Here is an 18,791-nt window from a genome sequence, read left to right on the forward strand (position 1 = left end):
GCTCCACTCTGATAGAGGAGGGGGGTGGCCTGGTTTCGTACTCCCTGTTCCTATCCACATCCCTTCAGCCTTGATTTACTCGTACTTCACTGATAATCAAGTCTTTTCTGCCTGTACTGTAAGGCCTATCTGCCCTGATTCACTTTCTCCTATCTGTTCCTGTCATTCCTGTCAGGTGCCACAGGTGCCACATTTCCACATTATCCCTCTGCACACATGCAAACACCAGCTAGATGCTTGATACAAAACACTCTCCAAGTGAAAAAAGGCATTTTTTTTCATTGGTTAATACATGCATGAGCAATATGTAACTCAGGCTCAAGGAATACAAACATAAAGAAAGCATTGGGTCGATGCAAAGAGCAATTTTACAGACTGTCTATAATTTAATGATCTTAACTGTGTATATTTCTGCAAATCTGGTTAAAAAGTGGGCATTACTGTATATTATGACCAACAACAGGACATTAGGATTGATAAGATCAACATGTCACAGTAGGAAAAGCAAAAGTGTAAATAATGAAATAAATGATGTCTCAAACAGTTGATTAGAACATCATTAGTATTAGTAACAACTGTGTTTTTCCTACTTTGACAACTCAAAAGGTCTGCTGTACAAGGCCTATTTTACAAGTACTAAGTTGCACTACAGCACAATACGAATATTCTTAATAAGATGTGGTAACATATAAAAACGTAATTTCAAATACACAAACATTATAAACATATTTAGAGTCTTTGGTCGGTGTCCGTGGGTTTACCAGTATGTACAGTATACAGTTTGCAGAGAAACCAGAGGAGGTGCACGTGGCTCGGTTCAGGTGGTGTTTCTACCCGGGTGAAAGTCTGGGACAAAAGTAGCAGCCACCGTGATCGGAGTAGAGTAGCCGAGGGCGAAGTTGTACAGACCAAGCATCAGACACTTCCAGGTGCAGCGCAGGGCCTTGCCCACATTCTGAAAAACAAACACACAGATTAATCATCATCTCTGCAGATTTAAACAATAATGTAATAATCTATATTCTAAGTAATCTGCTCCGTCATTTAGAGAAGGATTGAAAGGTGAATTAAACCCCACACTAACTTGTCATAATCATTTGTATTCCCATATTATTCAGATGATAGATCACGCTACAAAGCTTTAGAATTAGGTTAAAATAAATATGAGAATTAAGAGTTCCCATTTAAAGAAAACCTGCACATCAGATGTTTTAGAACAATAGCACCACAGGAGGAGAGGCGCAGTCTGTATTTACCCCTAAAGTGTAAACAGAAAGCCCTGTGAGCACTATTGTCTCCTGTAGCTTCTCTTCTTTGAACAGGAAAGGGCTGACCTCCAGAAGCGGATACAGGAAGTCAGATGTTTTTAGAAAAATAGAGCTAAAACAATCGTACTTCCTCAATGTAGTATGTAAAAATGACACTAGTTGAACTTATTTAAACTTAAACCTGATTATTGTGTCAACTACCAAACTAATGAAACAAAAAATACAGGTTATAAATAGTATAGTGATAGTTTGAAACTCCAAAAACAGCTAGTTAGTGGACCTTGATTAAAGATTATTTGTCTATTTCCAAGGTCAAGACTGAACTTAGTTGCATATCACTCACGTATGATTTGTTTACATTCTTCAGCATGTTTTTCTCAGATTTATGTAGGTCACGAATAACAGATAAGAGTCTGTTACCGTATTGTGGTAATGTAGTTTGGGATCACAATAATCCATTTTCTTATAAATCACACATAACGCAGTTCAAACTGTAAAAAGACTGCTGATGATTTGTAGGGAAACGGTGATTACTATGTTGACTTATTGACTTCACTTCAGATAAAACTACTTGCAGTCAAACGATTTGTGTAGATTCATTAACACTAACTGATTCCACAGTTTTTCAATAATCAACAATGTATTAGAATAATTTGAACGAGGCCGATTGATTGATGCCATATTGAGTTCAACTTACCCAAATTGAAACTACAAGAAAAGACAAAAATGGGATCAGTTTAAGTATCTTAAACAGTTAAACAGTACCGTTTTTATAAACAATACCGTAATAGCTCATTGTAGTGTGTGAATATGACTCTACATGAACTAATTATTAAACTCCACATCCATAAAGTTATGCACACATTTGGAAGTTTAGTCAAATACCCAACTATAAGAATATAAAACAGTATATATACAGTAGATAATATTACAACATGATCCACTAATAAGAGTCTGTTAATGATCAGTAAAAACACGTGGGCCTGGTCACTGATCAACTTCAGTATCAATGTTTGTAATAATGTTGTTTGAGGTCATAGTTCCTTATCAATCACACAGGAGTATAATTATAAAGCAATCTGTGCTGTAAACAGACCACTGATACTGTTGTTTATCTCTACAGACTGGGCTGTATTTATCCATAATCAAAAGAACTGAAAAAGGACATTCTTCTGTCTCCTGTACTTTGCACCAGCAGGCAGAGAGAGGACACATATGAAGCTTTAGAGCTCTTCAGTAGTGAGAGTCATCTCTGGTTTTAGTCTGACTGGGTCAAAGAGTTAAGACCAGAGATCCAAGATGAGCCGGTGCTGGTTGCCAAAGACGATACAGCTGTAATTTTGATGTGATCACAACTGCAAGCTGTTAACTTTATTGGGGATGATTATTAAGTTTGTTTAATTTTATGACCTTTCAGTGATTTGTGAGCTCTACAGCTGTACACAATTCAGTTGTAAATGTTTTATTACCCAAATAATCACAAACTAAATAGGGATGATTATGCAGCAACAGCATGGAACACAAAAAAAACCTTCAGGATTATTTGTAACGAGCGTAACAAGAGAGTTGTGTAGATTCATTTTTAGGAGTTTTGTAGGTTTATTTTCAATAATTAATCTATTAAATCAATTTGATTCATATTTTACCTGAACCACAGTTTAGAGCTGCAACGATTAATCGATTAGTTGTCAACTATTAAATTAATCGCCAATTATTTTGATAATACATTAATCGGTTTAAGTAATTTTTAAGACTAAGATTCTGATTCCAGCTTCTTAAATGTGAATATTTCTGGTTTCTTTACTCCTCTATGACTGTAAACTGAATATCTTTGAGTAGTGGACAAAACAAGACATTTGAGGACGTCATTTTGAGCTTTGGGAAACACTGATCGACATTTTTCCCCATTTTATAGACCAAACAACTAATCAATTTATCAAGAAAATAATCGACAATGAAAATAATCATTAGTTGCAGCCCTACTGCAGTGCAACTATTACAGTACCATACAAATACACACAGTTTCATGTTCATTGAATATAACAGGTCAAGAAAATGTAAAGAGAGAACACCAACCTTCTTGACTTTCTTGTACTTTTCTTTCTTCCTTTTCTTCTTCTCTTCTTTCGCCTCCTCATCCACCAGCGGCTCATACCTCTCAGGCAGAAATGCAAAATGAACTTGTCTGTGGCTCTTCTCATTTAGTCCGCTGCCGTCTGCCACCGGCTGGCTGTCATTGTGGTCAGAGTGATACAGACTCTCCTGGTGATCCACATGTCGTTGATATTTCGCTGGAGTCTCATCCGACGCTGAACGTCTGTCAAACAACCTTGATGGAAGAGATTTGGGCTTCATGTTTGTCTGCCCGTCGCAGCTCTCAAGAGATGTAATAGAAAAGTACCACTCTCCTCAGGAGGTCAGGTATGTTGTCAACAGATGTTATGTGCATGAGTGGAAGTGCATTCCAGTGGACCGCCTTGTGTGGAGGATTTTGGCACAGAGCCCTTAAAGGTGCAAATCCTTCCTCCTCACAAGACTGACCTTAATAAGGCTTCAAGTTGAATGTATCAGTGCAGATCCAAATCAAAATGACTTTAATCCAGCAGATAATGAGCTGAGGAGAAATAACTTGACGTGGAAAATGTCCTGAAATGTGCTTCCATGCATACAAAACACCAACACCGCTTTTGTCTCTTAACTTGTTTGGTTTAATGAATATTAAATATTTCTTACAATAATGTCACTCTTCAATGTGCCCGTTTTCTAGACATTTTACACAACAGTTGATTTGGCAGTGGATATAAAAATGCTTCCCCGTCCTGTGCAGTACTCCTCTATGGAACAATGTTTACAAAATGTTATTGGTCCTTGTTTTCATTGTTGTAGTACAAAACACTTAACTCACTGCCTACTAAACAACTATGAACAATTTGTATCAGGCTTCATCAACATAACAACCGTCCCCAAAAGACGGGATTCAGCAAACATCCTGTCCTAATGGAGGGTTTTAGCACCGGCTAGTGGTATCATTACCTCATTTGATGTTAAATAACCAGCTAGCGATACTACTGGTCCTCGTCTTGACTTCTTTGTGCGTTGTTGCCGCGGTCTGGATCTTTGAGCCGGAGGATGCGGATGATTTTACTCTCTGGGAGAGAGCTGAAACAAAAAGAAGAAATGCAACAAAGATGACAATGTGACCGAGCCTTTGCCTTTCCCACTAAAATAAGCAGCATACTAAAAAGCACATGGTGTTTACTCCTGAACTACGGCTGCAACTAACGATTATTTTCATTGTTAAGTAATCTGTTGATTATTTTCTCATACGGCTGGGCGATATGGCCAAAATCTTCTATCCCGATATAGGTAATTTCATATCTCAATAATGATGTATATCACGATATAGCACATTTTCTGGTAATTCAATAAATAAAAAGTCTATATGAAATAACCACATGATAAAGACTATTTTTGTATATTTAAATTAAGTACTTGACAAATGAAGAGTACTGAGTATTTACTCATTTAATTAAGAAGTGAATATTCACATTTAAGAAACTGGAATCAGAGAATTATTATTTTTTTTACTTTAAAAAATTATTCAAATTGATTAATCAATATCAAAATAGTTGGCGAATAATACAAATACAAATAATCGATTAATCGTTACAGCTGTACATCATAGCTCATTTACTAAGTGGATATATAGTAACTGGATATACAAATAAATAAACAAAGAGATGTTGTACCTCATGCTCTGTGGGGTGAGGAAGATGAACTGTCTGTAGCGCTGACTGGCAGCCACCTTTAGCATCATGTCCATTGATATCCTCCTGTTCACCATGTCCTAATTGAACAAAACAAAAACCCTCAAAGACTCATACAATCTTTTGATAAATATGGCTGAACACAGCAAGATAAGGATCTTGCATATAACCAAATGTCCAATCTCCCTCTTCTCCCTCTAAAGCCTATTCAATACTTTGAAACTAGAGATTAAAAACTGTCTCTTGTTACCATGTAAACATCAAACTCGTCAAGACAGCGAAAAGGCGCCTCAGTGATGGCCCAAAGAGAGAGAACGAAGCAAACGGTGGAGAAGGAGCGCTCGCCTCCGGACAGAGAGCGCATGTCACTCAAGTCAGCCTTGTTTCCCTGGCCGGGCTGCACCTACAGAAAAGTAGAGGAGAAATCAGTTTACATCACCTGGATAAAAAGTTGTAGCAGTCATGCCTCGTGTTTTTACGAGTAATGACAATCAATGAAAACAAATAAAAAATCAATGTTCTTCAACTTGAACCTCGCTGCTATATCGTTTAGTCTGTCTTTTAATAGACTAGATGCTGCAAAGCCAACTCTCACATGTGACTTAATGTACAAGTTCACAGGTGTTGCACAGAATGACACTTCAATGTACAAGTTTAGAGGGAAAAAGAGACTAAAGTGTTTGACTGATGAATGAAATGTGTGTCTTACTGAGATGGAGAGGGTTTCATTCTTGTGGTCAAAGGCCATACTCCCCGTGTAGCCTCTCTGGGCCAGCATGCTGTCAAAGTAGTATTTACAGCGGGCTGAGAGGAACCTAGGAGATGCAAAGAAAAGGGATCAAATGGACATGATGGGAGGAAGGACGGCAGAGGGATAATAAATCGAGGATCACACAAAGCGACACAATCAACAGATTTGTTTGCTAATCCATTAGTTTGAAGATTAAAGAGCATTTAATGTCATGTTTTGGCACTGTAAAGGCCATTTTCCTGGACACAGTTTGTCAACAACTTACCTCCTGAGATCAGCGTAAACATGGAGTCTGTCGTTCATCACACTTTCGAGACTTTTGATGAAGCTGTTGAGGTTCTTCATTTGATGTGCCATGTTCTTGTAGTTCTCGAGAGCTTCTTGATACTGCCTGGACATGGGAGAGAAAGGTAAGACAGAGGAAGGTTTACATGTTAACATGAATTAATTTCATACGGGACATTTCAGAATGGTGTAAATGAAGTGGGGAAAAGAATGCTCCACTACATGGCAGTCATTACATTATCATCCGTCTCGGTAACATACCTCACAACATCCTCGCGGTCCCCCTGTTGTTCCTTCTGGGTAGTGATCTTCACCTTGAGACGGTTGATCTCGCTGTCCAGACTCCTGGCCGCCCGTCGTACTTCCAGGCGCTCTGGACAGATTTCTTTGGCCTTGGCCACAGATGTCTGAACCGCAGGTTGAAACAAATCATCAATTTCTGAGACACGATGCAGGTGAAACTATAATGTACACAATCTATGACATTCATAATTATTTAAACTCACAAAAACAAAGTATATACTATAAATTAACACTGCTCAAAGGCTACAAAAAGAAACAAAAATAAAACGTCATTGCTTTCGTTGGAATATTGCAAATGCTGTCCACAACTGACTGACCCTAAATCCCGCCCCTTTTCACTCTGTGCTCCAATAGCAGCTGAGCATGCTTGGAAGCCTGCTGAACCTTGGTCAACTTTACCCTTTACTGTTGGGTTATACTTGGATATGCTATGTCTGTTCAAAGGTAACAATATCACAGACACATTATATTGTATATAGTCACAGTCACTATGAGGAACTTTCATTTTGTGTTGATTTTGGAGGTCCTTGTAGACAAAAGCGGTAGTGTTTCCGAGCACCAGAGTCTCTTTAGAAAACCTCTCATTTTACTGCAGCAGCAGGGTCTGAATGTCTGCCCCACACCATCCTGGTTCTGGTTCTCCTGTGCCTCCCTTCTCTCCAGCGGTCCCAGTAATACGGCCTCGGTCTCCAGCAGCGTGGTGTTGGTGTTGGCTCCCAGTGGGGGCCGGCGGAGCAGTGAGGCGAAGCTCCTAGCCGAAAGAGATATCGCTGCTGGAGGCCCCGCTGGAGTTCTGAGTTTCTGGTAAACCTGCATGATTTCTTTGTTTATATTATCTCTGCTTTATGCCGCCCCAACGTATGTTGAAGTAAGTTTCTTTTTGTCAAGCTTTTCTGACCTAGCAACAGTAACTAAGAGGGGTGGAACTTAGGATCAGTCAATTTTGATAAGATAAGTGTGCTCTGTGCTGCTGTGTGCATTAATGGAAGTTTTTCTCTGATCTCAAACTTTAAATCTGGTTCTAAGACCTACACTATTACATCTACTGAAAGCAGACAGCTCTCCCCTCTGGTTTAAAAGAAAAAACTAAATAAAATGATAAGAAATTGTTCATCTTGTAATTGCATTTTTTTTAACTGAGCCATGAAGCCCTGTGATGAACATCTCTGCCTCACGTTGTATCTCTGTTTGGCCCACCTGAAGTTCTTGCTCCTTGCTTTCCAGGTTGGCTTCAAGGGCCTGTATGTTGCGGAGATGGGCACTGCGTTTCTCGTCATAGTGTTTCTTGTGATGCTTGCACTTCATCACGTCCTGATCAGTCTTACTCAGCTCCTCCTGAAGTAGAACAACAAGGACAAGCGCACAAAGAGTAATGAGCTTGGACCGCGGGCAGCTGAGACCTTTTTGGCGCAATTAATAATTTATTCAATTTGGGAATTCCACAAGTAGAATTACAAGGTTACTAATCTAAATCTTTCTTTCTGGACACCTGGGGTTGGTCCACAATGTTACCTTGACTGGGTCGGCGTCCTCAGCGATCGTGTTGATCTGCTCTTTCTGCTGCTTGTACTCCTGCTCCGCCTTCTCATAGGCGGCCTTCAACTCAGCCATCTGAGCTCGTGCCTCATCGTACTCGGCACGCTTGGACGAGATCTTGGTCACAATCTCCTGAAAATCTTCCTCCTGTCGTAGAGTGGCGACAGCAGCATATCACATGAAGCGAAAATATTGCTGACTTGAATGTGAATTCTTTGGAGATCATACATTTATTGTGGGACCTTTTCTTCAGTCAGAATTTTCCACATGCGTATCTACTGAGATGAGTACAATTTAAGTCTGATTATTGTGCTGCATTGATGTACAAACCAGGGGACTGAGGTCCTCTGACTGAGGCTCTTCCATATTTTGTAGGTCTGTCAGCTCCAGTTGTAGCTTCGTGGCCTTGTCCTGGAACAAATACACAAACTGCATGAGCAAATTCATAAAATATATCAGAGTAGAATACTAGAAATTTGATTTGGAAATTCAATTTTGATTTAGTATTATTATTTTGTCTTTTTCCAACTGAAAGGGTAAATGTTTAGTCTATATTTACGCATCTATTTGAAATAACTGTAAAAAACTGTGTGTATTAAGCTGTTATGCCAAACTCTGACATAATAATAATGACAAAAAAAACATATTGAATTGCATTGAAACTAAAAATGTAGAAGAAACTCTTAAAAAGTATTAAGTATGTGACAATTTCCATGGGAGGCATAATCATTATTCTTGTCCAAAACAACTGTTAATCCAAAAAAATGATTTTGTTTTCAAATATTAAAGGCAACATATTCAATATCAGTGTCCGTGCCTGACACATAAAAGATAAGGAATCATCATTAGACATTGAATCATTTTCAAAATAAGTGTTACAGATGTTTGTGAGAGGTAAAAAGCGTTACTTTGGCCGTCCTCTGCTCTACTTGGGTTCTTCTCAGCAGCACTTCGTTCTGTTTGATGTCTTCATCTAATTTCCTCATCTGTTGCTGGAAACGATTTGCCTGACCTCTCTGGTTCTCCATCTCCCTCTGCAAGTGCCTGAGAGTAAAGAGAGGAACCAGGAGACAGAGAAACTTTATATAACTACTCCCTGATGTGACATGTACAGTGTGTATATCCTAATAAGTGTAGTCAAACAAGTACATAATCTATACACAGTCTTCCTAAATACAAGATATGGTTTACATGACAACACCAAGAGACACCAAAAAGTCAGCTGGAGATGGAGATGGCCCCTGGTGACCAGAAGTGTAGTTCTTAAGACCGTTACACACCGGAGGGCGTGACGAATAAACAACAAGAAAATGTGAAATACTCGCCTGTGAATATTATATATCTAGGGCTTTTATTGTGAAAGGTAAGAACAGAAGGAGTGGATCTTGTCTGCGCTGCCTTTGTCAAGGTTAAAAGTATTAAGTAATAAAGTAAGTAAAGTAATAAAGTTTGCCGTCTTGCTTCAGACTACGAAGCCTCTGTGTTGTTGTTTTATAAATATAGCTGCAACTCAACCCGTTCCGCACAACGTGATTGGTTGATGCTTTTATTCACGGTGCGAAAGCCCTAATTGACGTGCAAATTAAACACACAACAAAGACGCCCCCGGTCTGTTAAAGCTTTTACCCCGACTGGTTCGTCAGGTAGAATTAGTCTCTTTGCTTTCTCACAAACACACACACACACACACACACACCTGATCTCCTCCTCAACGTCTCCCGAGAGGTAGTTGGCTCTGGTCTGCTCAGCAGTGTAACTGCGGTTAGTGAAGATCTGATCTCCCTCTCTGGAAAAGGCCACGGTACAGTTGTGAGGAGGGTTTCTGTTCTGCATCACTTTCCGAGCCTCTGTTCGATTCTGCACAACCACACATGCACATACAATAAAAAAACAAAACTCACCGACTCATGTGAACACTAAAATGTTGTACACAAGGTGTTAATAGAGTTGATTCATCCTGGTGTGATTAGATTAAAAAGTTGCATTCAAAGAGCTAACTCAGTCGGCTAGATAACTTTAGCACATGCATGTCAAAAATAGCTTTACCTACCACATCATTTGTATACCAAAGTGGTATGTTGTATTACATCATACATAAAAGATATGTCTAACCGGTCTTTGCAGATATTTCACATCAAGTACATGGCTACATATCTTGTGTTACTGGGACTTTCTTTTCTGGTGAGGCAAGTGATTATTACCTTAATGAGGAGAATGCTCTCTATACCCCTCTGATCGATCAGGCAGTTGGCCACAACCGGGTCCTCGATTTCTAGAGCTTGAAGCACGGAGGGGTATTCAGGGTGATTCACGGCCCTGACACAAAGACAAAAACAACCGAGACCACTGTACATTAAAAAATGATTCTTCATGCAACATGTGTCCTTAAAGTAACACCTGTGGTTGGCTTGAATTCATGTCAGTTAATATGTACTCCTATCAGTTTCTGTATGTGTTTCAAACTACCATACTATTGCCACAAACATGGCTAAATCGATGTACTGTCATTCTTATAAATTTATAAATGTATTTGTGAATATTGTACTTGGCCTCACTTCTGTCTTGTATCATGGACATGTTGGATAAAATGGCTGGTGATGATGGTGGGTCTACGGCCACCTGAGAACACTCTGGCCATGAGGCCCTTCAGCACCCTCTCGTCGTCATAGTTATCGCAAGTGAAGGCCTGCAGCTGCCCTTTAAGACATACTTCTATAGACAGGGCCAGCTCTGGGTCCTTCAGGCTAATAAGGTGACCTGTAGAAGGGAAGAGGAAGGCAAGTTAGAAGTGATTTGTCACAGATCTCACCTTTTTGTTGGACCTTTGGCACAGAAGGACAAAAAAAAGAAGAGCAAAATGGAGGTTAACATACCACTTTATAAAAGACAGAGTGACCTTTTTACAGGTTTTAAACATGGGTTTAATATTGCTCTGCTTTCAATGGATGAAGAACACATCTTATTACATACTTATCTTATTATACTGCCAGGCAAAGTGCACTGTAACATTGGGTGTTTCATTATGCTCATTATGCATGAAACATAAACATTTTCACCTACGCACAACTGGGCACCAAGTCTTACCCAGAGGTCCTCGAGGTTTCTGCTTCAACTGGCCCTTCCTGTGAGCGTCCTGGATGGCGTTGAGGAGTGCAGGCATGTGCTCTCCAAAACGCCGCAGGCGATTGGACCGACTGCTCTCCATAGTCTGCAGGTTCCTTCTGTTGGCTTCAATGGACCTCTGGAGCACTTCTTGCTCTCTCCTGAAGACAAAAGGAGGAGGTGGGTGTTTTCATTATGTTGGAGGCTAATACTGTTTCAGTTATCCCAGTGCTGTATGTATCCAACAGATCATCTCCTAATTAGGGCTGGCAGGGAGTAATAATCTAATTTCTATTTTTAATTTGGGTTGGTCCACCCATAACTGTTTCAAAGCCTAACTGCTGAGAAGCCTTATTAGGCCTATGAAGACTAAAAGACCAGGGAGTCCCGAATGCTGTTGTATTTACATATCAAATTACTGGCAGAATTATTCAGAAGCATTGACAGAACAGAGAGACTGAGGGACATTTATTCCAGCTTAACTTCAAAACTGTCAGGTACCGTGTGGGGTTTCTTGAACCAACACTTTCTGGTTCTGCCGACATGATTTATTCGTCAACATTGCCCAGTTTTATTTCCCTACCTCATCTTTCCTTGTTCTTCCTTGGCACGGCTGCAGGCGTGCTCATACTGGTCAATCTGTTGGCCCAGAGTGGCGATTTGGTGTCTTGTGCTTTCCAGCTCAGACTGTATCTGCTCCATACGCTCCGTCCTGGCCTGGCTTTCCGCTCCTGATGTCTGACTGATGCTAGAGGGATAAAAACAAAAAGGGAAGGACAGGGGGAAAAAAGGGACAAGAAAGAGCACACAGGGGAGTCAACACAAAATAAATACATTTCAACTTGAATAAAACGCAGAAGACATGAAAACAAGATGAGGTCGTACCTCAGCTTGAGATCATTTATCCTTGAGGACAGCTGAACCTTGTCCTTTTCCAGGTCCCTCAGGTTAACCTTGAATCTGTGGAAAGTGACCTAGTTCGCACACATAATGAAAGATGAGAAATACTGGTCAGTTACTAAACAAGCGTCACAACGATATTGATACATAGCTTTTCACTGTGGTAGACATAATCAAATGCGCGAATGTTCACTTCCATTTTATGTGAGCGAAGGGGCAAAAAAAACTCCATCTAAACTACCATCGCGAAGCAAATTTGCATCTTCACATTTGTGTGGGGTTCAACTTTGGTGAACTTTCACGCATGCATTGTCTGAACTCTGACCTCGCTGGACTTGAGGAGGGTGTTTTTTCTCTGGGCCTCGGACTTGAGCTCAGCACATTTGGGCTGGAGCTCCTGGACTTGCTGTGTGATCCCCTCCAACTGTTCCTGGATCTGCCTGGATTTCCTCTCAGCCTCCTCGACCTTATTCTGCATTATTACATAAAAGCAGATCAGAGAAGTAGGGGGGTTAAATGTTAGACGATAGAAGAGGGCTGTGCATGGACAAATGCTAAGTTGCAAGTTATCAAACAGAGGCAAACATTCATTTTATGGTGAATACTACAAAACGTATCATACCTTCCATTCATCCACCTTCTCATCATATTTCTCGGTAGAGTGTCTGTCTGACTGCAGCTTCTCCTTCATTGGCTCCAACTCCTTCTCCATCTCAATCACCTGCAACACATAAATAATGTTGAGATGAATGATCGTTTCTATTGCACTAATCCAGTTTCATAGGGATGTGGGGGAGAGGATAAAAGGGGGTTGGATATTCCAAATTGGGAGAAAAATGATCTCACCAAGGCCCAAGCCATTTGCTTCTGCAACTCCTCCAGTTTGGTGTGCATTTCTTCAAATGATGCCAGGCTTTTGTAACGGTCCTCTTTCTCCAGGTACTTACGCTTCAAATCTTTCAAGCACTGTAACATGTAATATATGGTCATATCAAACACTGTGTGTATGCTGGTCAAAGGAATAAACATTCTCTCCACAATGAAGCCTTAAAATTAATTACAGTATATTATAGTCCTGCATCAATATACTGTAATTAATCCTGCAATAACTCAGATGTTTGGCCACATGGGGGGTAGCGGAAACTTTGCAATATTGACACTACAAGCTTGCTACTAGACACATTGTCACATTGTCACATGAGACTTTATTACTGTAAAATATTGGTTATAGCTGCTTATAATATGAAGATGTCAGACAAACTGATTCTTACTTCGCCATGTTGCTCAACTTTATCCTCTGTGACATGCTTGGTGGTTTTGATGTAGACAAAGTCCTCTCTCATCTGCTCCAGTTGGGTAGCTTTCATAAAAAACTATAAGAGGAATTAAAAAAATAAAGAAATCACAGTCAAAGTTTATAAAAACATTCTCATTTAGAAAATGTAGTCATATATAATTACCTTATATTTGTCCCCCTCTCCTTTGGAGTGTAGGAAGTATTTGCTCATCTCTTGAGTGAGAACTGACACAGGATTGTTGACCTTTGGAAGAAAGTTAATAAAGATTCACTCTCACAAACACAGTGAGTGTTTTAAGGTTTATCCCACAGGATTTCATCTGGTTGTAATGAAGATTAAAACAACATTGTACTATATACTACTTGCATAGCTCATACCTGTATGTTAAAATTGTCCAGGACAGACAATAGCTCTTCCTTTTTGGTTGAGACAAGTTGACCTATAAGAGGAAAAGAAAATATAGGTTTATGACTCCTTAATAATACACATTCAGGCAGCGACAGGAAGTGGTAACTTGCATACAAATATCGTAAAACTTTGTCTTATTTTCCTTTCTTTTTCACTCTATTTCTCTGCTGCTTTTTGTCGTCATCATGACTAGTGAATAATAATACAATTATCAATGTATCATAATTATCGATCAATCTGATTTTTTTTTTCTTTTTCCATCTATCAATTAATCCTTTGGTCTATCAAACGTCAGAAATTGGTGAAAATTTCCTCAACCGCAACGTGACGTAATCAAATTGCTTTATTTTACTATAATGTCAAAACATTGAAAAGCAGCAAATTCTCACATATAAAAGACTGTTTGCCATCTCAAATGATGAATCCATTACCAAATTAGTTGCCTTTTTAATTTCTGATGGTTGACTTGCGCTCTGCACTTATTTAGCTTTTAAGGTTGTGAATTGTTTATACATTTTTTAAGGTGGTTGACATTTAAAATTACTACTTAAATATGATATATTGTTGTAGGAGCACAATGTAGTACAAAAAGAGTAATCCATAACTCCTCACAGTCTTTACCTGATTTGCTCCTCAGTTTATAGGTTCTCAGCCCCTCGCGTGTTATTCTCAGGTCTACAATGATGGCTGAACCGTAAACCTCATGTTTGTAGGCGTCCCTTCCTTTGTTACGCAGGGTGATCGATACATCAGCTGAGCTGTGGAAAGAGTAACACATATTAAATCTATTGTGAGTGAAGTGATGCAACTTTTAATAGAAGTTACTTTTGCAGGTGATACTTCTCACGATTTAACATACTGTATGATGGGATTTGAGAGGCCTACTCTCTCAAAGAGAAAGACAACTTGATTCATTCTCAAATTTGTAGTGTAAGTAAGCAAAGAAGTCTTCATGGAAGATTTGTTGACCCTTGAATTTCTTCAAGTTGCAGAGTGGTGGTGAGAAGAGCCACTTGAAACTGTATTCGTGGAATGGCTGTCTAAACTGACAGGCTTTTAAAGGCAACTACAACCTGTATGATAGAAAGAATGTATATTAGATAATGTGGTGCAAGGTTTACCTTTCTCCTTCCTTCACAAAACCCTTGAGGGATAATCCTCTGTTTGTTGCATGTGCATTTCCGCCTAAGGCAACTATGAGGGCTGTCAGAACGGCACTCTTTCCACCTGTAACATAAGCAATTTGTGCACAGAAAAAAAAAATATATATATAAATAGAGGGTATTTCAGAATGAAGGTCAATCTACATTTGAAGTAAAAAGCCTCACTTAAGTTTACATAAATACATGATTTAGGTTTAAGGCATTACACACTAACAAGATCATTCATGATAAATGCACTTGCACAACTTAAAAGTACAGACTTGAGAAGTCGAGCACTGATCACATCAATTAATGATGGATTGAATTGGATTGTGATGATGTCATGATGGCCGCATGATGATCCACTTTTATTGTTACACTCACTTCCATTGTTGCCGACAACAAAGTTGACATTGGGACCAAACGTGAACGGGCCGAGGAGAGAGTGGCACATGAAGTTCTTCAGTGTGATGCTCTCCACAATCCCTGCGTCACTCACTACCTCAGCAGCAGACTGCCCCTGAACACAGGTGAACCGGGCATGTCATTTCACTCCAATATATATTATATTAACTGGGGGGGGAAAAAGTTCGGAAACTTGTGTTTGGTGGATTATTTCTCTGTTGTTACAATGCTAATTGGCATTGTATTTTACATCGTTGGAAAGCCTGTTTATTTACCTTCACAATGATGTCCAACTTGTAAGGATCATGCATTTGTGGGATGAGCAGCACAGCTGACTATGTGGGTAGCGCCCAAGAAAAATAGCCATAGCCAATATGTCTTGTTTGTTCCTTGTTACTGATAGAGAGTTCAATCATCCAATCCACCAACCAACTCAAAACAAGAGTCAACACCAACAGGAGAACACACTGTTTACCATTGGCAGAGCATTTTGCCAAATTTTTCTTGGGCGCTTCCCACATAATCAGCTGTGCTGCTCATCCCACAAATGCATGATCCCTACAAGTTGGACATAATTGTGAAGGTAAATAAACAGGCTTTCCAACGATGTAAAATACAATGACCATTAGCATTGTAACAACAGAGAAATAATCCACCAAACACAACTTTTTGTCCCCAGTTTATATGAAACAATAGTAATATAACTACTGTTTAAAGGTCCCATATTATGCTCATTTTCAGGTTCATACTTGTATTTTGTGTTTCTACTAGAACATGTTAACATGCTGTAATGTTAAAAAAAAACGTTATTTTCCTCATACCGTCTGTCTGAATATACCCGTATTCACCCTCTGTCTGAAACGCTCCGTTTTAGTGAATTTCAACGGAATTTCAACAGAATTGCGTTGCTAGGCAACAGCTTGGGTCCATGTTTACTTCCTGTCAGCTGATGTCATTCACATACACTGCAACAGGAAATAAACTGGGACATATTTAGAATGTTTATGTTTAAAACCAAGTAATGGCCTATACATTGTATATTTGTGACATCACAAATGGACAGAAATCATAACGGCTTGTTTCAAACGCACAATTTCTGAATACGGGCTGTGTGTATTTCTCCGTATATTGAGCGTTTTGATAGTTTAACAGTATTTATAAAGCACTTAAACCTGCTTTATAATATAAAAGACATGAAAATCTCACTTTTTACAATATGGGACCTTTAAAACAAATAATAGATGATGCAATGTTTCTGTAGGAACAAAAACCTAGAAGAAAACATATTTTACAGCATGGCAGTGACAGTACAAACCTGTCCATTTCGAAGAGGATCTTCCTGGTCTCTATCCAGATCATCTTCATCTTCCTCGTCTTCCTCCACTGCAGGTCTGACCCTTTTATGGGGCTTTTTACTGACAGAGCTGCTTTTCCTTTTAGACATATTGACCACCTACATCACATGAGGGGAGAGGAAGAAACTGAAACTGAAAGTAAACACACAGTTTCTAGCACAGAGCCAAGCTTTAACTCTAAAAAGCGACCAAGAAGTCTCCAGTTAAAGTGTCATTTGTCTTTGTTAGTTTGCATAATGTGTTTAGGAAACAAAAGGTAAACAATGACAACAGTAACGATAACAAGTAACATCAGGTTAGACTCGTTACTAAACTAGCTTAGCTGGCTAACTGTGGCTACATGATAAACAGGACGTGATTAACTATGTAACCAGACAGCAGCTGAGTGTGTTTTGGTTGGTTTTGCGTCGTTATAAGACATTAAAGGGACTGGTATGTTAGTTTATAGAGTGACTGCTTACCTGGTAGTTTGCTGCAGCAGCCGAGGACCACTGCTGCTTATCGAATTCGCGCCCACTGTTTCCGGGTAAATCTCGCGAGAATAAACGAGATCACTTGCTTTTTTGTAAACAAAGACAGAGAGAGAGAGAGAGAGAGAGAGAGAGAGAGAGAGAGAGAGAGAGAGAGATTATTTATTTAATCGATGTTTATGAATGTAATTATTGTAAAAAAAAAATCATCATTTGAATATGCTTTGGCAACATGTACAGTGTTATGTCATGCCAATAAAGCCATTTGAATTGAATTGAATTGAGAGAGAGAGAGAGAGAGAGAGAGGGGGAGAGAGACATATTCATGTTTTTTGTTGTTTTTTGTTTTTTTATTTTAATTTTTTATATACACATTTGATATTGCAATATATTGTTATTAATTGTTTTTATCTGTTTGTTTTACTGACACAACAAACTTGAATTATTTCTGTATTGTTTTGTACCATTTCCATGTTCTTTTTAAATATCTATATATTGTAATTTGCTTATATATATATATGTGTGTATATATATATGTTTTTGTTTTTATTTTGTTATTTTTTATTATTATTATTATTGAATTGACGCTTTGGCAATATTGTTCACCTGACAGTCATGCCAATAAAGCAAATTGAATTGAATTGAATTGAATTGAATTGAGAGAGAGAGAGAGAGAGAGAGAGAGAGACACACATTCATGTTTTTGGGGGGTTTTGGGGGGGGGTTATTTTATTTTTTTATATATACATTTGATATTGCAATATATTGTTATTAATTGTTTTTGTCTGTTTGTTTTACTGACACAACAAACTTGAATTATTTCTGTATTGTTTTCTACCATTTCCATGTTCTTTTTAAATATCTATATATTGTAATTTGCTTAATGAATTGTATATATGTGTATGTATATGTTTTTGTTTGTATTTTGTTCTTTTTATTATTATTATTATTATTGAATTGACGCTTTGGCAATATTGTTCACCTGACAGTCATGCCAATAAAGCAAATTGAATTGAATTGAATTGAGAGAGAGACACACACAGAGAGAGACTGTAATAGACTTCTAACATCTCAAAATAAAGTAATAAAAATAACTTGTATTTTTATTGAATATAAAAGGATTTGTAATTCAAAAGGAAGAGAGACAGAAATTGCTAAAATAGATTCAAGATTCAAGAGTTTTATATGTCACGTACTCATACAGGATGTGCAGTGAAATGTAAAGTGGTAGTGCTCACGAGATTGTGCAAAACAACATCAACTGTACAAATATTTTAAAACATGAATGGAGAAAGTTACACATTTTATGTAATTTTAAGAAGTTCAGGAGATTAAAGCTATCTATTTTTGTTTCATTATCTGATGACTACAGATCTTTTTTTTATTTTTTATTTATTCATTCATTTATTTATTTATTCATTAATTAATTCATTTATTTATTTATTCATTCATTTATTCATTCATTCATTCATTTATTTATTTATTTATTCATTCATTCATTCGTTTATTTATTCATTCATTCATTCATTTTATTTATTTATTCATTCATTCATTTATTTTATTTATTTATTTATTTATTCATTCATTCATTCATTTATTTTATTTATGTATTCATTCATTCGTTTATTTATTTATTTATTCATTCATTCATTTATTTTATTTATTTATTCATTCATTCGTTTATTTATTTATTTATTCATTTATTCATTCATTTATTCATTCATTTATTTTGTATCTATTTTTTTATTTATTCATTCATTCATTTATTTTATTTATTTATTCATTCATTCGTTTATTTATT

General features: G+C 38.0%; 2 protein-coding genes across 2 annotated transcripts; both read right to left on the bottom strand.

Annotated features, from left to right (window-relative positions):
- Positions 1-436: 436 nt before the first annotated feature.
- On the bottom strand, positions 437-3,724 carry LOC119477302 (uncharacterized protein C1orf115-like). The gene is made up of 2 exons (XM_037751330.1): positions 3,345-3,724; positions 437-955 (listed from the first exon to the last, which is right to left on the bottom strand). The coding sequence occupies exons 1-2, from the start codon at positions 3,621-3,623 to the stop codon at positions 818-820; spliced, it is 417 nt and encodes a 138-aa protein (XP_037607258.1). The 5' UTR covers positions 3,624-3,724; the 3' UTR covers positions 437-817.
- Positions 3,725-3,953: 229 nt separating this feature from the next.
- si:dkey-119f1.1 (uncharacterized protein LOC557127 homolog) lies at positions 3,954-17,114 on the bottom strand. The gene is made up of 27 exons (XM_037751260.1): positions 16,982-17,114; positions 16,481-16,618; positions 15,145-15,280; positions 14,740-14,845; positions 14,240-14,376; positions 13,588-13,649; positions 13,373-13,453; positions 13,184-13,285; positions 12,759-12,878; positions 12,535-12,633; positions 12,238-12,384; positions 11,898-11,986; positions 11,596-11,760; positions 10,995-11,173; positions 10,466-10,667; positions 10,112-10,226; positions 9,607-9,767; positions 8,819-8,954; positions 8,241-8,321; positions 7,887-8,057; positions 7,572-7,709; positions 6,333-6,478; positions 6,052-6,177; positions 5,745-5,850; positions 5,286-5,438; positions 5,018-5,115; positions 3,954-4,427 (listed from the first exon to the last, which is right to left on the bottom strand). The coding sequence occupies exons 2-27, from the start codon at positions 16,607-16,609 to the stop codon at positions 4,334-4,336; spliced, it is 3,279 nt and encodes a 1,092-aa protein (XP_037607188.1). The 5' UTR covers positions 16,610-16,618; positions 16,982-17,114; the 3' UTR covers positions 3,954-4,333.
- Positions 17,115-18,791: the final 1,677 nt, after the last annotated feature.

This window comes from Sebastes umbrosus, chromosome 18 (assembly GCF_015220745.1).
Source record: "Sebastes umbrosus isolate fSebUmb1 chromosome 18, fSebUmb1.pri, whole genome shotgun sequence".
Taxonomy (NCBI): Eukaryota; Metazoa; Chordata; class Actinopteri; order Perciformes; family Sebastidae; genus Sebastes; species Sebastes umbrosus.

Coding starts and splice junctions, on each gene's coding strand:
- LOC119477302 (XM_037751330.1), bottom strand. CDS start 3,623: ATGAAGCCCAAATCTCTTCCATCAAGGTTGTTTGACAGACGTTCAGCG. Junction 956..3,344: donor AGTACAAGAAAGTCAAGAAG/GTTGGTGTTCTC, acceptor TTTGTTTTTCAG/AATGTGGGCAAGGCCCTGCG.
- si:dkey-119f1.1 (XM_037751260.1), bottom strand. CDS start 16,609: ATGTCTAAAAGGAAAAGCAGCTCTGTCAGTAAAAAGCCCCATAAAAGG. Junction 12,385..12,534: donor AGAAGGTGGATGAATGGAAG/GTATGATACGTT, acceptor GTAATAATGCAG/AATAAGGTCGAGGAGGCTGA. Junction 5,851..6,051: donor GTTTACGCTGATCTCAGGAG/GTAAGTTGTTGA, acceptor TGCATCTCCTAG/GTTCCTCTCAGCCCGCTGTA.